This window comes from Melozone crissalis, unplaced genomic scaffold, assembly GCF_028551555.1.
Source record: "Melozone crissalis strain CALT ecotype California unplaced genomic scaffold, PUWL_Pcris_2 ptg000006l_1, whole genome shotgun sequence".
NCBI lineage: Eukaryota > Metazoa > Chordata > Aves > Passeriformes > Passerellidae > Melozone > Melozone crissalis.
The window spans coordinates 46115605-46132575 of NW_026535784.1; the positions used below are offsets into that span (position 1 = coordinate 46115605).

A 16971-nucleotide genomic window follows, 5' to 3' on the forward strand; every position below is an offset into this window, starting at 1 on the left:
CAGAACAGAAAGAAACAACCTTTACTCATTCCCATCTTCACCTGCTTTGCAACTCCCTGTGTGAGTTGCTTTGGCTCTTCATACACTTTTCCTTCTTTAGCTCCCAAAACTCCTCTCTTCTTCAGCAACTGACTCCAGAGAGTGGCTCTGTGTTCTTTTCCCTCTGTACATCTTTCCCAATCAGAAAAACAGAACCACAGAATAGCTGAAGTGACCTCTGGAGGTCATCTGGTCCAAGCCCCTGCTCACACAGGGCCACCTAGAGCCAGCTGCTCAGGACTGCATCCAGTTAGTTTGTGGCCATCTCCAAGGATGGTGGCCCTGCCATCTCCTGAGATCCCCAGGAACAACAGTAGGAACAGTTACAAGGAGGAAAGGCAGAGTTCCACAGCACCTGCAGACAGATACTGACCCCAAGGGTAACCACTGCTCCTCCAGAGCTCAAAACAAAAATCCCGACACATCCAGAACACCACACAACCCACCCTGAAGGGCAGGGATCTTGTTTCAATCCACACTTGAACTAAGCAAGTGAGAACATGCAGGTACAACTGGATAAGATTTGGGTTAGCACCATGCTCAACAGAAACACACACCCTAATTAGCTGTAGCATTAAACACCAGTGGTTCTCTGTTAAATCTCACTGTTTAGCTCAGCAGAACCAGTGGAAATAAAGAAGCATGGAAAACTGATTCTTACCCATATCCCTTCTCAAACAATAGACTACATTCTCACCTTGTTTCAGTTGTGCATTTTGGAACAGACAGCACAGCCACAGAACATTTCTAGGAAAAGCCAAACAGTTTAGTCCACACTTGGAAAACAAGTTTTGGAAAAGCTTTAATTTCCCAGCACTTTGAATTTGCAGAAATCATGTACAGTTGACCACAATACCCACAGACTTGACCAAACCATTTGGCAGGAGTTCTGTTTTTACAATCAATACCCTCACACCACTGTAATTAGAGTATAATGACACACTGGTAATTAACTACTGCTGGACAAAGCCAGGTCAGTTCAATTGGAACATTCCAGCTGGTTTGAGAGCTAATTGATTTTTAACATGCACATTATCATCCCTCACGTGCCCCAAACCACTGCAACCACAAAAACATTTTGTCAATCTATGGCATTTTATTGGAACAAGTTGATACAAAATCAGTACGGTACATCAAATGAACCAAAACAAGCAGAAACAGACTCGAGCATTGTCAAATAAGGCACGTATAAAAAAATCTACACGCAGAATCCAGTGAAACAGACAGTTTATATATATATATATATTTGGAGGTAGAAATAATTACAAAAATACTGACAAATCTTAAGCAGTAGCAGATTTGTTAAAACAATTACTACTTCGGTCCCCATTTTCAAAATTGATCTGTAAAACCTTTATTTAGCATCTGAGGTTGGCACATTTGGGTCATTTATGCTTTTAAGCATCAAAAGAATGCTATTGATGTTAAAAATTTTCAATATCATGAGCAATAAAACAAAGAAACTACAAAAAGTTATAAACGTTCATAAAACTCCTGATCAACAGTAATGTAAGAGTCGTTGGGGTATCTCATCACCTTTCTTCCTTGAATTTCACAACATATTTACATTTTAGAGACCCAGTGAAGCTTTTAATAGCGTGGCTATATCTGCTGGAATAGTTCCTTCTTCTCCTGAGGAATAAAGAGAAGCATTAGTACAGCTTATAATATTTTGCATAGATAAAAGCCTACATCCCCCAAAATAGTAAAAAAATCCTCTGCTTGTAGGACTTGGTTGCTGATTTCTGGGTCAGACTCAGAGGGCATCACCTGTCAAATCAAAAACAGCCAGCAAAAATACATCTTTCTAGTTAAACATAAAAAGCCCCAAACAAAAAAAGGCTTGTCTGCATGAAGAACATTCTTTTTTTCAGAGTAACATATTGCAGCTTTAATTTATTTAAGTGGTCATCATTATGTGCAAGACACCCACCTGATTCTGCTGCAGTCATATCTTGTTCTAACTTCAATTTCTGTTGGCTAATTTTGAGCATGGTTTCTTCAATAGTCCCCTTACTGATGAGCTTTATGACTTGTACTTCTCTGAAAAACGACAAAAAAAATCCATTTGACTGGTTTGGATTAATGCAAAAGAGAAGGACGCTATGACTTGGCCCAGCTGGCTGGGGTTTAAAGCAAGGATGGGGAAATGAATCAGAGAGCAATATAAAGAGCTTCTAGATTTTTCTCTGGAATAACTGTGCTCTGTATTGCCAGAAAACACGTTTTCTCCAGCACTCCTAGCCACTGCAATTATCTGGACAGTCACAAAAATATCCATTAATATAAACAAGTCCAATTCCCCCTATTTCCCTTTTACTGTTGAATACAGTTGAAATTCCATACATTCTATGGCTTCACTCTCTAGGATAGGGTGACACTTAAAAGCTTAGAAGTCTCCTGAAGAGAACAAACAGCTTGGCCAGATAGTCCCAAAGAATTCAGATCTACTTTGGAATAGTTCTCAGCACCAGAAATTTAAGAATTATGCACAGTTTGAAAGTTATAGTGAACTAGGAAAAGGAGGAAAGTGTAAAAATAAAGGTTTGTTCTGCCAGCAACATGGACTAAGACTATTACAGTTCCTAGCTCCCACACAACCCACAGCTGCTCTACACGAGTCTCTGCTCAGAACTTTTAATGATAAATACTGTCCTTTTAGCCTCCTTTGAGAGCTCTCCTCCAAGGAAAACCAAGCACTGTAATTTGAAAAAGTCGTACCGTGTCTGCCCCACTCTGTGGCACCGGTCTTCGGCCTGCTTATCGTTGTAAGGGTTGCAGTCAATGTCGTGAAGGATAACAACATTGGCCGAGGTCAGATTAATGCCCAGGCCCCCAGCTTTGGTGGACAGAAGGAATACAAATATACCCATGTCTGTATTGAACTCATCTATCAGATGTATCCTGCAGAACACAAGACACCATGCATCAGGCCTTGGAAAACACTCCACACCGGCTCCAGAGCTCAACACAGAAGTTGGGATGGTCTTTTGGAAGAGGGGACAGTGGCACTGCACAGCAGCTCCAAACTCCAGATGTTATGCAGCAGGAAAAAGGGTACCAACAGTCTTGTGCAGTGACCAGAGAAATACAGAGTGACAGATGGATAGCAAAGAGTGAAAAGAGGGTTTGAAAAAGATTTTTGACAATGACAGAACACAAAGAGTCAATGAGAGGACAATGCAAGACTGAAATGAAATTAATGGGGAGGCAGGGGATGAATTTCGCTTCATGACAATCTCTTGTACTAACTGCACATGCAAGGGCAGAAACAGGTATCAGCTCGACATGGGAAGTTACACCACAGCAAGAATGACAGTTTTTTTGAAATGAAGGAAAAAGCATCCAAAAAAAAAAAAATCTTCAAAAATTCTTTCTTTTAAAAAGAAAGAAAACCAGTTCAGCTCAAACAAGAAAAGCATTGAAACATTTTCAGCTGCAGGGACAGACAGAATGGTTTGTCCTAGAGAAACAAAGGAATGTATCTGCCTATTGTGAAAGAGATACACTCTACTTCCAAGGAATAGCCACAGGAGTTATGACAGGCTGACACAGAAATCAAATACAACAGGAACTGCTGAAGACATATATTTTTCATTTCCATGGCTAAGACTGTTAACCCCACCACCTAAACCTCATCTTTCAGCCTCACCCTTACTAAGGTGATCTGAAATTCAACATTAAACACCTTCTGTGGTCAGTGTCCAGTGAGCACAGACTTCTGTACTGGAAAACAAAGGTAAGGGTCCAAAGCCACCTCCCCCTCTCCAGCACATTCACTTTCTCTCATTTTTGCCAAGAGTCACATACCTCTCTGAAATTTGTGTTTTTCCATCCAGCCTAATGTATCTATGTTGCCAGTGTTTTAGAAAAACTTCCAAGATGTCCAGCATCATAGTGAACTGGCTGAACAACACAACTCTGTCACCCTGAAAAGGACAAAGCAAAGCAAAAATTTTGAAACGTGTCAACTATGAAGCATAAGAATTCTTTATTGATGCAAATATGTCATTTTACTGTTACAGAATCCCTGTTTTCCAAAATAAAAGACTAAGCTGAATATCATCAAGTCAGGATTGACTTGCAGTGCAGATTCCATATCCAGTAGTTCTACTGCATTAATTCACTGTCTGCTATCGCAGTAATATTTTAATTACTTTGTACTTAGGTGGCTCAAACAAATCACATATCAAATGCATAAATGACAGATCACTTCATGCATAAACATCAAAATACTTTCATTCAAAACTTAAATTTAAATATTTCATGTAATACACAGAGTAGCCCTATTTTGTCTGAAATAGTCAGATCCACAGCACCCCCCTGCTCAAATTCAGGATACTCTGAAGCAATATGGGTACATGGTTATTTGCAAAATAAACCTATTTGAATCTCTGGGCAGAGCTTCAAGCAGGGACCTCCTCCTCCCTTTCCACGTAACACTCACATGATTATTCTAATGTAATACAGTTATTCAATTGCCAAGAGAACGTCCAAATCCGTGAGGTGTGCAAATTATGCAAGACCCCATATATTAATAGAGTAGTTAACTTGGGATGAATACTCTGAAACCTAGTAAACTGGGAAAATTTATTTCAGCTGTCTCTAAAGTGATGTGCATACTCAGGGCTGCACATTAAAAGCTGTAAGTGTTGCTTCTCAACTCTGCACATGCACTAAGTTACATTGTCAAACTCCACAGCAAAGCAACTGGGTTGCATAGAGAGCTGGCAGATATTAATTTAACCAGTTATTTAGAGACACTCTTTGGACAGGAAAAAGCTTCAGCCATCTGTAATACCTTCTCTTTAAGGTCAGAGAGAATGCGTTCCAATGCTCTAAACTTTCCAGAGTCCAGGATCTGATCCACGTCTAACATGAAGTCATTGATGTGAGAATATTGCTTACAAAGCACATGCAGCTCAAAATCTGTCATTACTGCCATATCTTCAAAGATAAGGTCAGGGTTAGCATCACAATGTGTGGGTTCCTATTAGCAAAAACAAAGGGAAATAATGCAATACACAACCTCACCAGAGAACTAAAAACAAAACCACCACACAATAACATCCATAATCTCTGCAAGAAAAAAGTAGCACACCTAGACATGGACAAATGCTAGAGCTTGGCTCATGCAAGCAATGAAAGAGGAAATCTCAACTTCAGGTTTATAGGAGAGGATAATTACTTCACAGTTTAGCTCTCACAAGCACTTATACTGCCAAAAAGTTAAGAAGGATATGCTAAACCTTCATAACAATTACCTATTTCCCAAGCCCTATGACCTTTTACCCCTTTTATCAGACCTCTTCCCCTGAAGACACATTCCCTAAAAGGGAGGTCCAATCCTTGGATAGATGGTAGAAGACATGGAAAGCCCAGCCCAATAGGTAGGGTGGGTAGAGGGATGTCATGCCTGGAAGAAAGAAGAAAAAAAAGCCACATCTGGACAGTATGATGGTATGGGAGTAAAAAGGGATAAAAATCTTTCAATGGGTCGCTTCTTGCTTCCCCAAGCTTGTCTGGGGGGGTTTCACTTTAAAACAAAGCTGAAGAATATTCAAAGCCAGCTGCAACTTTTTTAGAACACCTGCTGCATGCTGAGATTTTTTATATTTTAAACATTACCAACAATTTTCCCAAGCTCCTCAGCTATTAACCCCATACAAATTTAAAAAAAAAACCTTAACAGATCAAACTTAGGCCTTCCCTATTTTACTTCTGTACTACTCAGTTCTTGCTACTTAGAAAGCTACTAGACTCAAGTGCCCACCTAAAATTTTTTCCATAAACACTTCAGGTTTAAATTCTGGGGTGGAGGGAAGAGGTGCTAAGGCAGAGTTTATCAAAAGGAGATAATTGCAGACCCACAACTGTTCTCTCCATTCTGATGATACAAAAATCAGTGTTAAATACCTACAGAGCTTGATTAGAGCACTGAATAGATGCAGAGAAATAAAAAGCAGCAACAATGAATGAAGTATGGCAAAGACACATTTTTGACCAGAAGCCTGACAACAAAACACACAAAGAAACAAGCATGCACTAGAAATTCTGAGCAATGAAGGATTACTTCTGAATCTCATCCCCTTACCTTGAGCATGAGGGTGGACATTGTCCTGAGCTTTTCATTTGTGTAGTACTGACGATGCAAAAGTGGGTGATTGGCCATTTTTCTAAGTTGCATCATTGCATTTCCCATATCAGAGTTTTTCTCTGTAAACAAAGAAGGCATCTTTGAACTACTATAGAAAAGAACCATCTGAAACACTTATTTTTCTCAGCAGAGCTTTGTTTGCAAGAACTCAGTTTGAAAATTCACCTATTAGCTGAACTTCAAACAAATTCATAGAAGGGATATAGACAGTTTATGAGCATTAGACATTTCTACAAAGCAAAGACTGTAGTCATGTTCAACATATGTCTCAGCATGACAAAATCCACCAAAAGGAAATGAGGCCCTTACATACCATTACTGTTAATGGTTTTCTTGAGCTTGTTTAAAAGAGCCAAGTAGAGTTGTTCCTGTTTATCAGACATGGCACACAGTTCAATGAGATCTTTTTTGGGAGGTAGTTGTTTAAGGACCTGACAAAACAAAATGATACCAGATAAAACGTGTATTGTTCTGAACCATCAGTAATTCTGCACTCTCTTGTAGCTGTTATGATACTCTGGTAATTCTCCTCATCCCAGCTCCTTTCACTGCTTGCAACTTCATTAACTCAGGCAGCAATTCAACCCAGGTTTGACCTAGATTATACATGAACCTCCCCATCAAGTAACATGGTCTGCACACTCCAGAACTGCATGAAATAATATTATATGCAGTACTGGGGATCTACTCCCCTGCTAATCAGTGTTACTCCCTTCAGGCCACTGAAGTCTGCAAGTGTCCATTAACATTTTCTAAGATCAGTAAGTAATTTGATTTCATATTATGGTGTTGGGTCTTAGAGATGACCAGGCTTTTTGATAACTAAAATCCATCATTCTAAAGATAAAACGTTACCTCATCTTTTACTCTTCTCAAGATGAATGGCTTTATTATCTGCTTTGCATGTGCAATTCTCTCCTTCTCATATATGCTTTGTTCTTCAGCACTCTTCTAAGGAAAACATTGAAAGAATTCAATTGCAGAGTGAAGTTTTCAGCTGTAACACCACCATCTTAACTTCTCTAACTTGACGAAAACCCCAGCCAAAACAGACATACTTGACCTGACCATTTGTACTCCAAGATATCTTGTTGCAGGATATTTTAATTTAAAAGGCTTACTCAATTATTTAATTTTCTAGATTTTCATAATCACATTACCTTTTTCCATAAGATACCAATAAAACAGAAGCTACGCAGCAATAGCAGTCTTCTAGCAAAAAGAAGTTATTTTCAAGAAGAGAATTCATGGTACTCACTGTTTTTGAAGAGAACATTCTTCGAATTTCACTTGTGCTACTGCTGAACATATGGGGCATGACAAAATTCAGGAGGGACATCAATTCCAGCAGATTATTTTGAACTGGAGTCCCCGTTAGCAGCAAGCGATTCTTGGCCTGTTTGTCCAAAGTGCAAAGAGGAAGGAGAAACATTTGTCAAATGGGCTAGAAAATATTATTGGCAAAAAACCACAGCTATGGAGAAGTGAGAAAATAAACTTGGTTTAAATGATAACTATTAAAACTTATAATATATTTGGAACTCATGGAATAATTTCCTTGTTAAGTCAACAAAACTGTTTACAGATCTGTGGGGAACTGTGCACCAATTTAAGACAATTAAAAAAGCATTCCTGGATCTATTAGGCTTCTTCTTGATTGTTCTGTTTGGGCTTTGTTTTGGTTATTGTTGTTGGGTTTCTTTTGTTGTCTGGGGTATTTTTTCTTCCTCCTGATGACTGTGCTAATTGCTGCTCCCATATCAAGTTCTCTAATGTCATATACAGTACTTAAGCACAAGTTTTGAATTGCAAGTACAAGCACGTTTTATTGCTTAAAGATTAGCTTTTTAAAAAGGCTATTGATGAAAACATGAACTTGAAAAATAAGTTGCAGTAGTCCTATCAGAGCAGGTCCTGAAGTACTACAAGGTTTCAGCACAAGTAATCAGAACAGCATCTTTAAAATCTTCACTACTATGGGATGTAATGGGGAATTTGCTTAATACTGAAACTCGGGCACTACCATCATTGTAATGATGGTACAGGAAATTTATTACATTTCTTAGGGAGCTTTTGTCCCAGAAGTGATCACAGTGCAGGATCTACTCATTAGACCACATCAACACTTAAATTCCCTTGCATACTCTAGTACCTCTAAAGTTAGGTGTATTTGAACATTACAGTTAATATTCCATTTTCCCCCTGCTTGTAACTACCAAACAGAAAAGCCAGGAGCTGTCCCCTCTAAGCCAGCCATAACCAAACCTCTTACATTAATTGTCATGAGGTGCTGGTAGCGGATGGAGCTCATGTTCTTCAGCATGTGACCTTCATCAAAAATTGCATAGTTAAGCTTCAGCCTGCGGAACAGTCCTCGATCTTCTGAGCTGCTGATTGCAGAGTTGTATCTGTCAGAGACAAATATCACCTGCACTTAGTCTCTCTCCGAAAATGAATGCACTGTTATCACAATCAAATTAAATTCTCTACTATTGATAAGAGTTATGGAGAAAGTACATGAGGGGCAGTAGAACTGCCTGGAAGTAACGAACCCCAACAGAGTTCATTACTGGCAAATTATTTCAGTTTACTTGATGAGCCAATGCTCTCAGTAACATTTCCTAAAAGTCTGCTGAAGTCTATTACAATGTAATATTATCTGTAATACACATGCTGACAGACAGATATCTAAAGCACCTATGACACAGTATCTCTTACATAATCCTAAAACCCTAGTTAACCATTATGCAAAACCCAGCTCCTAAAATTGTCTGGTTTCCTATACCACTAGAGGTCAGCAGGCCCTCACTAAAGCTCCCTGTTTGTGGTGTTTTAACTGTACTTACGTAGTCACAATCACGTTGAAATCAACAACTTTATTGTGAATGTCCAACCTGAGATGTTTCCTATCTTCTTGGGATCCTAAAGGACAAATTATAAATGATTACAATAAAATATATCTATATATGTTAATTGTTATATGTAACAATTAAAAACACTGAAGAGAAATCACTCATCAATAAATCTGTGTACTTAACAACTGTCTTAAAACAACACTGCCATGAGCAATTCATCTTTTCTTACACTGGCCATGCAAGCAACTGCATTACTGGATTCACTTCTTAACTAGATTCCTCACCATAGTAAAAGAGGACATTCAGTTCAGGACACCACAGATGAACTTCTCTTATCCAGTTATCTGTAAGACAACATTAAAACAAAACCCAAGTAATTTATAATTTATTATGTCTTGCTGTTTCACACCTCAGCATCAACCCAAACATCTGATTTTAATGCAAATCCCTTTAAATTCTCCTGAAGGTTAAGAGACATTCTGCCTTAAAACTGAAAAACTGCTAAGTAAGAAACTGAATCTGCTAAGTAAGAAGCTGAATCAACCCCAACTGGGCTTTAGTAGCTCAACCAGCTTGCACTTTAAACTCCTGCGGGAACAGGCCCTGCACGGTCTGTAACCACCGTGTGAAATAAATACAATGTGTAACTTTGTAGCTCGGTTTCTTCCCTAGACAGTTAAATCCCCAGAAAGCAAATCCCTTAATCTGTCAGTACTTGCCTGCAGAAGTATGTCACCAGGAGAGACAGTGCCTCTGGGAGCAGGCAGAGGCCTGACATCCCTGCTGTGCAGCTCCAGGTGTGCAGCAGCACAGCAGCCACAGGCAGCACTGCTGTGCCCAAGGGGAAGCTGCCTGACAGCCAACACAAGTGCTGACCCCAAACCCCAGCAGAAAGGGGATTCTGCTAAATGCCACTTGGGTAGGGGAGGGACCCAGCTTAGGGGTGAGAAGACACCTCTGGAATAGTGTCAGGAAAACTCCAGGAGACTGCACTGCCCAGGCATTTCCAACCTGTCTCTACAATAGGGACTCAGACTGACTTCACAAAAGCACCTTTGTTCAGGTACTACATACACCTCAGGTTTTAAGTGATATATGCATTATTAAGAGCTGTTTATAAAAGCAGGTTCCAGTGGAGTTTGAAAGCACACTAAAAATGAGGATTTCAAACTTAAGCTGTACAACTGGGGACTTTTCTGATGCATCAAGAGCAATTTTTGAAGCCCAAGTAAGTATTTTATATTAAAAGCAGCATTTACTTTCTAAATACAACTTGTTACTTCCCTCATCATTCAATAAATTCAAATTTACTCCATCAAGAACCATTTTCTGCTCAACCTCATCCACTTTGCTAACATTTGATTCCACCACACTCTCTCCAATTTCAACTGAGGCCATACAACCATCAGAACACACAAGTAAAAGACAGCTTCATCATTTCAGGATTTTCACCTGCTTTGACAGATGCTGTGCAGTAAAGACTAAAAAAACCAGTGAATATTTAAAATGTCATGAAACCTAACCCTAAGCACAGCCTGAAGACTAACAAGTTCAGCCAATATTCAGTAAGTAAAAAGACTACTTTGCTACACAAGTTCAGATTGTAACAAGCAGCTTCATTTTTTTTGAAGCAGACGGATTGTCTAAAAAAGTTCCATGCTAAGTCTAATTAATTCAGAAAAAGCATGCCTGCAGTATGGTCTGCATTCCAATTCAAATCATTTAAGGAGCTGGGTACCACCATAAGAAAATCAAATTTTCTTCCATGAAATTATCTTTGCTTTACAAAATGTCCATGATTGGTTTGGTTCTTATTCTCCTAACAAAACTATTTTTGAAGGTTGTAACTTACCTAACGTTGAAGCTGGCACAACTATCAAATGGGGACCTTTATTGCCCTCTTGGTAAAGATAAGCCAGAAATGCAATAGCTTGAATTGTTTTTCCTAAGCCCTAAGAGAAAATAAAACCATTTAAACAAAATTTACAATCCGCGTGACATAAAATTGTTTTGAACTCATACAACAATTACAGTGTAGTGATGGCCCAGTAAAGATGAGAAATCTGATTAGAAAATTGTTCTGACTAACCAATTTTATAGAAGACAATTCCTTCTTAAGCTCAACCTCAGTCAAATTTCATTATCATTTCAGCTCAATATTTGAACAAAGATTCATCTTTTCAATTAATGAAGTCTTTCATCTTATTTCAAGTTCATCCCTCAAATTACCTCCAAAAACTTACCTTCCTGAGCCAATGGTGCAGAAAAATTATTATTGGGAAACTAAATGCTAATTTTCATTTGAGCCACTTGTACAATTGGCTATTCCAGCTACTTCTGAAGTGGAATTTAATATTAATTAATATCAATTAATCAGATTAAAGATAAGCCTACATTTTCACCAACACTCACTTTTCCTGTTTTCTGCATCATGAATTAAAAAATTTTGTGTATTTACCACAAAATCCCCATATTTTTACTAATATGAAACATAGAGAAGTTGAGAAACACTGCCTAAATAACAGCAAAGCAAAGCAGTGCTTTCATTCATGGTTCATCAGAAGAGAAACAACAGCCAGGATTAAAAACAACAGACCACAAATTCAGCAGCTGCATCAGTAAGTATTTCCTTTGTACAACTATGGGTGGTGTCAGCATTTAACAAAACCTCAAACCCATAACCTTGTGTCTCTTAATTCAACGTTGATGAGGAGTGCCATGACAAGAGATGGTGGAAATGCTGTTTCTGGATAAGCAGAGAAGGTTTCCACCCACTTGGTTTTCCTGTATTGTTATCTGCCTGTTTTGAAACTGGTGAAGAAATGGAGCAAATAGGGGGGTCACTATACTAAATGCTGTAGAATAATTATATTTTTGGGCAAGGAGCTGTTAAACTCAATGGTTTGAAAATAAGCTGTTGTGGTAGAAACCAGTTCCACTGCACCAGAAGACACTATGTGATTTGTAAGTGTCCATCAGTCTTAGGCTACCTTTGATTTCCAAATGGAAAGGAGTCCAGCAGCTTCTAAGATCTTGGAGAACTGTTTGCAATTTAGAATTACTTATAATCTCCTGGAGGTTTCTAGGTGGGGATTTAAAGTCTTTTTTGCAAAATTTTAACAATTCTTAGATAAGCAGTTTCACACTTACCATTTCATCAGCCAAGATGCCATTCAGTCTGTGCTTATACAGCAGTGCCAACCAGTTCAAACCAATCTTCTGATATGGCTTCAGTTCCAAACTGTTAAAAACAAGCAAGTTTATTACCACCTTTTATTTGTTTCTCCTTGAAACGCAACTTTACACTTATGCTAATCACAGACTGGCAGACGTAACAGTGCCTTTATTTTAATGTACTCCTGACCTCTTTGTGCAGTGAAAAACACAAACTTTCTTAATCAGTCACTTGTACACAAACTGAGTTACTTATCTCCATTTTCACAGACCTTAAATGATCAAAGTGAGTGACACAAGAAATTCTTCTCTTCTACAGTGATACAAAACCAGATAAAAGCAGTTACAGAACGACTAATTTCTAAAATACACAATTAATTAAGTGGCATTTTGCAGCTGCACCCCTCATTTTGCTCTGTTGTACAATTACTGTTTGTGTCAGCACCAAAGAAAAACCCAAACACACTCAACAGCAAGTCACCCAGTTCAGCACTTTTTCCAAAGAAGAAGCATCACTGACATCCTTCCTCCTTCCTCCCAGGCTTTATTTTCACACAGCTGAGAAGCTTCTGCTTCTATAACAGCATCCAACTGGAATTCAAGCTGCTACTTTAGCCTTTCCCACTACACCCCTACATTTCCTAGCCCTTAGAATAGTACCCTCCACCATATCCATATCCATTTACATTCCTCCCAATATCCATTTGGAGATCCTTACTGATTTACCTCTCTGAAAGAAATCCTTCCCCACAACACATCCCAGCTGCCACTCTGACTGGATACAGAGTTCCAGATTGGTACACCCGCACTTCCTGACCAATGTCTTTCATTCAGCTGATAAACCTGCCCAGTTTGCTCAGATTTGTTCCAACTAAGCATTTTTGAAATCGAATCCTATTTGAAATCTGTCCCCCATTACAGACACAGGTTTGCTTGGGTTTTCTATTTGAAATAAGTTGACAACTCATGATTCCATTGCTTAAGGTTAGCTGCTACATTCACTTGAAACTGGAGGAAATAAAACACTGTTACAATTTTTAATGCTCTTTTCCTGCCCTCCAGCTTTCCTGATACACTTAAAAAACGTGTTAGATTCTCTCACTGAAGGCTACTAAGTATCAAACATCTGCAACTCTACTTTTACAGACCACAGTTCTGAAAACCTCAGTCTTCAAGAACACCTTATTGTCCAACACCCTTCTAAAGGATAAAAATGAGAGATACCTGCGATTCAGAATGGAGGGCTGCTCTATGTTCCATCCACATCCTCCATCTCTAGTAATCCTGGTTACCTGTTTTGTCAGCTTATTGGAAATGTCTTCACATTTATTCATGAGCTTCAGAACCACATCCCTCTCCTTCAGCAGTATCTTGCAGTTCCACACTATATCCTCTGACAAACCAGCAGTCTTCGTCATTTTTGTAAACTGCAAAATAATAATAATTAAAATTCTATGATCACTGGTAATAGCAATTGCAGTGAAAATCCACAGCTGCTGCAGGCAATAATTCAAGTAGTAGGCAGCAACAGCATCCCCATCTTCTCTCAAAATTCCAAATACTCCTTACATTTGGCCCACTGCAAACTGCGTGAATCCATACTGAAGGTCATCATCGAAGCTCCTCACATTATGAAACTTGAAATCTTAAGTGATAAAAATTCTCTGAAGAGTTACTAACATAAAATGCAAATGCTTTAAACTCAAAATCCTCAACAGGAGGCAACACGATGCAAAGGCCAGCTTTGAAGGCCAGGCACCCTAACAGAACAAAACCCCAAGAGGAAGAAAAGAAAAGAACTGATTCTCATTAAGATGTCCTTTCAAACAGACCCTATTAGGCACTAAAGGTAGAAGATGGAAGCATAATGTAGGCATCACGGCAAACAAATGAACCTATAATGAAGGTTGTTACATTTGGTTATGGGTCTGTCTGGGGCTCAGCATTACTTGGTTCCAGTTCTAACTCTACCACAAAGGTAGACAAAGGGACTTAGGCATTGTGCAGGTATTTTGTGGTCACCAAGCAGTGCCAGTACAAAGAAGCCTTACTTCCACCACTTGCTTCCTCAAGTCCACACTATAAATACACTGTATTTCCTTCCTCTACATTTCAGATCTTCATCACAGTATGAATATTTTACATGTCAGAGACAAGCAGCCTCAAGTTGTATCAAAGCAGGCCCCTCAGGCCCATTGATTCCTCCTAAATTCCATGTAGAGCCACCTGCAGAAAGTGTAAAACCTACCACTAAAAATATTTCTGCAGTAACTGGGGTCATATTTGTAATTATGGTATTTTCTCAAGTAGTTATGCATATTTCACTGTAAAGAACAGGCTTTTTTTTTGTTTAATAATGTATTTAAAGAATTGAAGAATACAAGTTGCTTTGGATTCACCATTCTTGTATTAAAACAGAAGTAGCTTTCACACAGATTTTTCTGAATTTTAGACCAGGCATCTGTTAAAATTTAGCGCAAGACTTCATATGTACATATTCTCCAAGAATTCCTTCCATAAAAAAGGAGTCATATGATCCAGCTATTATGTGTTAAGTAGCTCACCAATACTGTCACACTCCAGAGTAAAAGCAAGTTTTGTTAAGGTGAAGACTATGACCAGATTCAAAACAGAATTTACAAAACAGCTTTCATTATAAACATATTTTAAAAATAACCAGAGTGAGGCAATTACAGTCCTGAGGTATTTTTTGTGTTTTGGTTTTTTTTTTATTTTAAACAAACTCCAGAAATTTTACCAATACTCCTAGGTTAGATCAGGCTAAGATACACATTTCAATACCTGCAGAGAAATTTTCTAAATAGACACCTCTATTTAGAAAAAAAAAACCACAACACAGTTTTTAATAGGCACCTACAAAATTTCGACATTTGTTTTGATGACTAAAGCTTTGGTTGGCATGAACAGAAATCCTGTAATCCATAGATAAAGGTGTGGAGAATTGAGCCATCTGTTATTAACAGAAATTGTATTGTTTCATGTCAGCACATTAACATCCACGTCCAAGTTGCAACAAGAAATACTTTAGCCACGGGTTTGCATGTGAAACACAGGGTGTTACCCTGCTCAAAATCCTGATCCACAGGTGGCCTTTGCTTTCTAGAGGTTCTGACATCCTCCCAAGTTCAGCTTTTCTCAAATGAGGCCCAAAAGTGTAAGGCCATCATGGAAACTGAAGCCATGAGCTTTCCCAGCACACCTGGAATTGCCACACCAGCACACTCTGCCTGAGCTTACTCCACCTGCAAGATGATGAGGGCTTTCCCTTTAATGCCTAAGGGTGAAAGTCAGCCTCAGTCAACAAACACCACTTCCACTGTAAGCAGTTTTCCACTGCTAATCTGATGTATTTGCTGCTTCCCTTCAGCTGGCTTTGGTGCAGTGTGGTTCTGGAGTTGGGTTTTTGGGGCAGTTTGTACATGGGCAGCCAAACAAAATGAGATGACAAAGGTGGAGCTATGCTCCCTTGAGTCTGTACCTCCTAGCTCAGATACTGCTGCAGTGTACACAATAGGATGGACAAGTACAGCAACCTCTGACAGCTCGGCTCTCCCATTCCCCTCAGAGTGATGCACTGTGTCAGCATTTCAATGTAACACTTTGCACTACATTTTCAGAATACGCACACTAACTTGTGTGTACTGTCTAGGAATTTCTGTAGACCACAAAGTCTTTAAATGCTAAGTAAAACAGCTTATTTTGTGATAGAATAATTCTGTGAATGACAAAAATGAGAGGATACAGCAAATCTCACACTGATACATATGTTTTTACACCAAAAGGAAATCCAAACACTTATACACCCTCAAAAAAGAGAAAGAGAACAGCATTAAACCCTTTCCAGTTCCTCTCCCACATTTACCAGAAGAAGCAGAAAACTGCAAGACCACCAACCCAGACCCCAAAACCTCAGCTGAGCTCCTCTGGGAGCCAGTCTAGGCTCTGCTTTTTTTTCTTGGCATGCAGCGAAGGCAGGCAATCCCACAGTTGGGAAATGAGAATATATTAAAATATATTAAGCACCAACAAGTTGTATAAAGGAGTTCTGATGAGGAGGAAGGGCAACTGGAGCCCAGAAGTGCTATCATCAAGGAAAGAAACCATGCTGTCTGCTGGCCCACAATGTGTGCCAGTGGAGTATCATCAGGATCTCAAAGCAAAGAGGAGAGAGAGGTGAGAAGCCAACACAGGAGACTGCGGGGAGACCTCACTGCAGTTACAACTTCCTCACAAGGGGAACCAGTAATGGAATCACAGATCTTTTCTCTGTGGTGACAGGGACAGGACCTGAGGAAATGACCTGAATCTGTGTCAGGGAAAGTTAATGTTGGATATTAGGAAAAGATTCCAGGTTTCCTCCTGGAAAATGTGCTTGACCTACAGTGTAGGCATTTCTAAACTGCCAAATGAATTATCATTTCTAAGCAAGGACAATTTCAGCTCTCTTCCATTATTTTGAGAACCATGTCTCCTAAGTTTTTTATATGTGTTTTAGGCATTACTAGATCAAGTTAAGCACTTGAAATATCTACTCCAAAGACTAAGTATTTCCAAGTGCTCTTATTAATCTTATGAGCTTATGAAATTAATTCAAATCCTCTTGAAACACAATAGCTTAGTCCAACTTAAAAAAAACAAAACATCTAGAATAAAAAAAAAGACATTCTCATTTATGTTTTCCTGGAATAAAAGATTCAATTTACAAATAAGTAGGCTTTATTTTTA

The 16971-nt window shown here is 38.9% G+C and overlaps 1 protein-coding gene across 2 annotated transcripts in view; it reads right to left on the reverse strand.

Moving 5' to 3' along the window:
* Positions 1–1124: 1124 nt before the first annotated feature.
* SMARCAD1 (SWI/SNF-related, matrix-associated actin-dependent regulator of chromatin, subfamily a, containing DEAD/H box 1) overlaps positions 1125–16971 on the reverse strand; it is a 41646-nt gene continuing 25799 nt past the window's right edge. For both annotated transcript variants that reach the window (XM_054295706.1, XM_054295707.1), the window contains 15 exons: positions 13450–13652; positions 12202–12292; positions 10904–11003; positions 9336–9395; positions 9043–9118; positions 8469–8604; positions 7455–7592; positions 7052–7147; positions 6510–6627; positions 6134–6255; positions 4841–5029; positions 3850–3968; positions 2761–2943; positions 1973–2082; positions 1125–1671 (listed from right to left, as the gene is read on the reverse strand). In XM_054295706.1, the coding sequence (XP_054151681.1) occupies positions 1610–1671; positions 1973–2082; positions 2761–2943; positions 3850–3968; positions 4841–5029; positions 6134–6255; positions 6510–6627; positions 7052–7147; positions 7455–7592; positions 8469–8604; positions 9043–9118; positions 9336–9395; positions 10904–11003; positions 12202–12292; positions 13450–13652 (1803 nt within the window). In that variant the 3' untranslated portion in view covers positions 1125–1609. The remainder of the gene's footprint in view (positions 1672–1972; positions 2083–2760; positions 2944–3849; positions 3969–4840; positions 5030–6133; positions 6256–6509; positions 6628–7051; positions 7148–7454; positions 7593–8468; positions 8605–9042; positions 9119–9335; positions 9396–10903; positions 11004–12201; positions 12293–13449; positions 13653–16971) is intronic.